At 45.1% G+C, this 6,397-nt stretch overlaps 1 protein-coding gene across 1 annotated transcript; it reads right to left on the reverse strand.

Annotated features, from left to right (window-relative positions):
* Positions 1-4,020: 4,020 nt before the first annotated feature.
* On the reverse strand, positions 4,021-5,884 carry LOC139000242 (leukocyte immunoglobulin-like receptor subfamily A member 5). The gene is made up of 4 exons (XM_070402498.1): positions 5,641-5,884; positions 5,102-5,401; positions 4,867-4,911; positions 4,021-4,205 (listed from the first exon to the last, which is right to left on the reverse strand). Exons 1-4 carry the CDS (start codon positions 5,882-5,884, stop codon positions 4,021-4,023), a joined length of 774 nt encoding a protein of 257 aa, XP_070258599.1.
* Between the last annotated feature and the right edge of the window lie 513 nt (positions 5,885-6,397).

Below are 6,397 nucleotides of genomic sequence, written 5' to 3' on the forward strand. Positions count from 1 at the left end.
CCGTTGGCCTCAGCAATGCTGCCTTTAAGCGGAACAGACTTCTCTGAAAGTCACACCAAGCAACAGGAAGTGGTGGGAGGGCCTTGGTTCTCAACCCCAGAGTGAAGGCATTTCACAACGTCTCCTGTTAAAGCCTTGGGGAGGCAGCTGATCATGATGTTAGTCATCTGAACTTCAAACCTCCATCAGCCCAGCTTGGTCCCTAATTTCTGTCCCCAATTCCTCATGGGCATTTAATCTTTATAAAGTGAGCAGTAAGAGGGATCACAGGTGACAAACAGGAGAGAAGTAGTTCCCAGTCTGAGATCGGCTGTGAAATAGTCAGTGAGCTCGTGGCTCCTGCTGCTAAATGCAGAGTTTCCTTCTATTCATGTAAAAAATGAGTCAATAATTCTGTCTTTCTGCAAAGCTATACTGACAGTGTGTGCATGTGGTCCAGAGCAGGCCCTCCTAGGGAGGCAACGACATAATCAGTAGTTCTTTGTTTGCTGTGCATGTTCCCACCATGCTGCTAGCACTGACTCTGTCCATGGATGAAAGTGATGAACCTAAGCAAGGTAATTGCACTGGGTTTTGTCACCCCTCTGTTCCTTTATTTATTTATTTTTTTAAAAAATAGATTTTATTGAATTTTTTACAGAGAGGAAGGGAAAGGATAGAGAGTTAGAAGCATCGATGAGAGAGAAACATCGATCAGCTGCCTCCTGCACACTCCCTACTGGGGATGTGCCCGCAACCAAGGTACATGCCCTTGACTGGGATCGAACCCGGGACCCTTCAGTCTGCAGGCTGATGCTCTCTCCGCTGAGCCAAACCGGTCAGGGCTGTTCCTTTATTTTTGCTGGTGAAAGAAAAGAGGTTTATTCGAGTGCTGGCTTCTCTTCACCCTTTTGTTGTTATTGTTGTTTTTTTAAAAAATATGTTTTTATTGATTTCAGAAAGGGGAAGGGAGAGGGCGAGAGAGGTAGAAACATCAATGATGAGAGAGAATTATTGTCTGGCTGCCTACTGTATGCCCCACACAGGGGATCGAGCCCACCACCCAGGCATGTGCCCTGACAGGGAATTGAACCATGACATACTGGTTCATAGGTCAGTGCTCAACTACTTAGCCCCATGAGCTGGGCAATGCCTCTTTGTTTTTAAACCATCTCACTGGCTGAACCTTACTGAGTAGCTATGCCATCCAACTTTTCTCAATAAACACATAATTTAGATTTAAAATCTCCCCTCTCTGCACCGATATGAGTCACTCTTCCACACAAATCTGAAGTAATATAACAGCTGACCTTTACCGCGCTTTCATTTTATCACAATCCTGTGGGGGAAAGTCGCACATAATTTTCATAAGAGCTATGGTGGATTGGGTTAATGTTTCAAGTTATTTGGTCATATCTTCATTCATCAGACCCTGAGGACATTGTAGACAATGATAAATCTTACCAGGTTCTTTAGGTTCAGAAATATCTCCTGCTGCTTCTATGGTTTCCCTGTGGTTGTGGTGTTTTAGTCAACATCCACCTAAGCTTAACCCCAGCATCACCACAACTCGTTCAATTAGCTGAGGAAGTGAGACCTGTGTTTGTGCCATTGGTGCATGGCCTGGGCATAGAGCAGAGGGTGTAAGGTGATTTAATCACAGATGAGAAATTGGAGTTTTCTCAGGATTAAGAAGATAATGGAAGATTCCAACTGAGAGGAAGAAGAAGACAGGTCAAATGGTTAGATAAAACTTGATTGTCTTTGACACTGGGACAAAATATGCCTGGTATTTCTGTGTGTCTTTCTTTATCTTTTGTCTACCTACCTTCCTATTATGTATATTTCCATCTCTTACTAATACATACATATCTATAATAGATTATTTTTATCTGTCATCTATTTTCTGTTATATCTATCTATCAATCTCTATCTATCTATCTATCTATCTATCTATCCATCCATCTATTAATCATTTCTATCAGCTATCAATTATCTATCTATCTATCTATCTATCTATCATCTATCTATCATCCATACCAGCTTTCTCTCTCTCATCTACCTACTTTTCTGTCATGTATATATATATCTGTAACTCTCCATGTATCTGTATAATTTATTATATTTATCTATCATCCAACTACCTATCTATGAGTCATTTTACCACCTTTCTTTCTCATCTGTGTTTTATTGATTTTAGAGAGAAAGGAAGGAAGAGAGAGAGAAACATTAAGCAGCTACTCCCTGCATGACTCCTTTGAGGATCGAGCCTGCAACCTAGGCATATGCCCTAATCTGGAATTGAACCAGTGACCTCTTGGTGCCTGGGATGACACTCAACCAACTGAGCCACAGCAGCCAGGTAATAACTCTATTCTTCATTTTTTGAGGAGCCTCCATACCCACCCAAAGTCAAATCATCTTAGGTCACTATCTATTTTGTCTCCTTTACTACTTCATTAAAAAATATTTTTATTGATTTTAGAGAGAGAGAAACACCAATGGTGATAGAGAATCATTGATTGGCTGCCTTCTGCACGCCCCACACTGGGGATGGAGCCTGACTGGAAATTGAACCATGACCTACCTCCTGGTTCATAGGTCAATGTTCAACCACTGAGCCATGCCAGCTGGGTGGTCCCCTTTATTCTTTACTACCCCTCCACTCCTTCCCTCTGATGACCACCACACTCTTGTCTGCATCTGTGAGTTTCAGTTTTATATCCCACCTGTGAGTGAAGTGATAGAGTTCTTAGCTTTTCCTGACTGACTCATTTTGCTTAGCATAATATTCTCAAGGTCCAATCATGTTGTTACAAATGGCAGTATTTAATCTGTTCTCATGGTTGAGAAGTATACAATACAATGCAATATGTAGATCATGTATCATAAAATTGTTCATTTGAAACCTATATAATTTTATTAACTAACTAGAGGCCCAGTGCAGAAATTTGTGTACTGGTGGGATCCCTTGGCTTGGCAGGCGATCAAAGCCCATTGGGGTGATCTTGCTCAGTCCTGGATCAGGGCTGATGGGGGCTGGCCAGCCAGGGAGGGACCGTGGGAGGTTGGCTCCAGGGCATGTTCAGCCTGTCTCGCCCAGTCCTGATTGGCTGGACCCCAGCAGCAAGCTAATCTATTGGTCACAGCGTCTACCCCGCTGGTTGTCAGTGTGCATCATAGTGATTAGTTGAGTGGTCGACCGAACAGTTGACCAATAGGTCAGACACTTAGCATATTAGGCTTTTATTATATAGGATGTCACCCCAATAAATTTCATGAAAAATAGCATAGATCCTTGTTTTGTACAGCTGCATAGTATTCCATTGTGTAAATGTACCACAGCTTCTGTACCTACACATCTACTGATGGGCACTTGGGCTATTTCCAGATATTAGCTATTGTAAATAACACTGCCATGAACATAGGGTGCATATATTCTCTCTGATTGGTATTTAGGGCTTCCTAGGATATATTCCTAGGAGTGGGATCACTGGGTCAAATGGAAGTCCCATTTTTAATTTTTCTTGGTGAGTGAACTAAGCCAGTCAGAGAAAGACAATTACCACTGATCGCACTCATATGTAGAATCTAATGAACAAAATAAACTAATGAATAAAATAGATCCAGAGACACAGAAGCATGATTCTCAGACAAAGCAGGTCAGGAAGAGATGAACCAAAGAACTTACATGCACATATGCAAAAACCATAGACACAGGTTATTATGCAGTGATGTCCTGGGTGGGGGCATGGGTGCAGGTTGGAGGGGGTCCATGGGGAAAAGATAGGAACATCTGTAATATTTCCAACAATAAAAGATAAGTTATAACAAAAGCCATGCTGGCCAGTGGGCACATTTTAGGCATTTGCTCTTCTGACCTCCAAGACACCCATCAGTACTGCATTAATTCACTGCGATGTTGGGACATTGTGACCGATTCTGTAGGAGATGGACACACCACATCACTTTATCTATTCAAGACAGCACAGACAGCACCTGGTTTCTTCTGGTCACCTGCCCCACAGGTCAACACTGTCCTTAGAAGCCACGAGTATCCTCAGTGTTTGTCATGACGCTCAGATAAGGATCTGATCTGAGTCCATAGAAGGACCTCTTGTGGCTGTAGCAGGCCTCCGCCACCAGGACCACCAGGCCCAAGAGAACCAGGCCAGCCAGGCTCAGCCGGACTTGGTTCTCACGGGACACACTCCAACCAGCAGGTCCTGAGAGACAAAGAACAGAGGTCCCAGAGGAGGAGCCCAAGCCCCTCTCAGGTAAGTGCCCTCCACCTGAGCTCATGTCTCCAGTCTCCTGGATCTGGGAGGTTGCTGCCCAGCCACCTTCTGCAAAGGCATATCTGCCTTCTTTCCTGTTGTCATTATGAGCCCTGTGGTGATAGCCTTAAGGAATTCTGGGGTCATGAAAGGCAGGGGTGGGGACTGGGTGGGGAGCTTTCAGTCTTCTCCATGGGAGCCCTGCCTGGTCCTTTGGGACGCCCCTCTGTAAACTATTGATTCACCTGATGAGGAATGGCCTCCCTGATATTCCTTGTGTCTTTAGTCGAATCTTCTTTCTCCCTATATCTCTTTGCACCTAATCTTCCTTCACCCTTCCTGCTCCTTCTGCAAAGGCTACCAGTTTGAGCTCTCCATCCAGATACCATGCCTGTGCCATTGTCTTCCTTCTCCATTTCCCTTTTCTCTTTCCCACTTCCCCACCAGGTACCTTACTATTAGCTTCCTCACTGCCAAGCTCCATGGGCCCTTGCTTTACCTCCATGACTTAATTCCTAAGCCCTTTTTTACAGGACTTACTTCTACCTCTGGAATTTACCCAATTAACGGTCTCTTACACTAAAAAAAAAAAAGACTACCAGTTACTCACCATGAGAACGGCTGGGTTCTGTGGGATCTGAATTGTCAGCAGCTTCTGCAAATGGGGATGAAATGGGGATGTTATGTTTTATCTGTGCTCAAATTTCTGCCTGGTCTGATTAGGGGTGAGGACCTCATAGCTTTTGTGGAAGCTGATGGGGTGGACATGGCTTCCCATCAGTCATTGCTCTAAGTGGACAGAGTCATCTTCAGAAGGGGATGTGAGGATGGACCAGCTTCCTCACCTCTGACCATAAGCTGCAATGGGTCGCTGGGGTGAGACCACATAGAGGAGTTTTTGTTGAAGCCACCGTAGCATCTGTAGGTCCCTGCCTGATTGGAGGTGACACTGTCCATGTGGAAGGTGATCAGAATTCCATTGTCCTGGGCCGTGTAGCTTTGTCTGTGGGTGAACTGAGGTGCACCATCTTTGGTGAGAAGAAATGCATCAAACTTGATTCTGGAGAAACACTGCAACGTCACATTGTCTCCTGGAGCCACCACCGTGCCACTCATGCTCGAGAGTGAGGGTTTGTCATAAGTTCCTGAGAAAGAAGGAAGTTTGCTGGTAAAGGGGAGGCCACGTCCCTTCCTGTTCTCTGGGAGCAGATGTGGCTCTGACTTCTATCCCCTCCATGTCCCTCCCTGAGGGAATGTGTCTCTGCATCATCCCAGATGCCTTCCTAGAGGTAGAGGCTTTGCTGCTTCCTGCTCCGTATCTCAGAGCCTGGTTCTCCCTCTGCAAAGAGGTCCCTCCCGGCTTTGCTGCCTGGGTCCCACTCACCCGTCATCATTAGATCCAGGTTGCCACTGGGCGAGGACCAGTGTCCTCCACTCTCGTAGGAACAGTGGTACAGTCCTGTCCAGTTTGCTTTCATCTCTTGGATAGAAAAAGTGTTAGTTTTCCCAGCCACCAGCAATTTGCTTTCTTCCCTCGGCTCAAGTTCTTCCACTTTATATATCTTGTAGGCGTCAGCGTCCGGAGGCGCTTGGCACAGGATGGTCACTGGTTCATTATATAAAGCCATGGGTCCAGGCAGAGCTTTGATAAGAGGTGCGTAGAGACCAACTAGAAAAAGAGGTAATAAATTTACAGGTGTAATTGTTTCTCATGCCACCCTCCACTTCCTCTTCTCTTAGCCACAATTCTAAATGCCAAAACCCCTCTTCCCGGCCCCCAAGAGAGCTGATATCTGGCCAAACCCTACCCCATCCATGAACATTATGAGGATACTCAGCATTCTGAGCCTGAGTGCTCTGGGCTGGATACAAGCCTGGAAGGAAACATTTGGAGAGAATGGTCCAGGCTTTTAAAAATATTTAAAGTTTCAATTACAGTTTATATTCACTATCACTTTGCATCATTTTCAGGTGTACAGCCTAGTGGTTAAATAATCATATGCTTCAAAAAGTGTTTTCCCTGGCTATATCTAGGAGGTCTGGGTGGTGTGTGGGGGTGGGGTGCTTGTGGCTTTTGTGGAAGCAGACGGTGTTGCCAAGGGCTTCCCACCAGACTCTTCTCTTTCTTCCAGTCTCTCCCT

The sequence above is a fragment of the Myotis yumanensis genome, unplaced genomic scaffold (assembly GCF_028538775.1).
Source record: "Myotis yumanensis isolate MYYU_CA2020_CCGP unplaced genomic scaffold, mMyoYum1.0.hap1 SCAF_23, whole genome shotgun sequence".
In the NCBI taxonomy this organism is placed as follows: Eukaryota; Metazoa; Chordata; class Mammalia; order Chiroptera; family Vespertilionidae; genus Myotis; species Myotis yumanensis.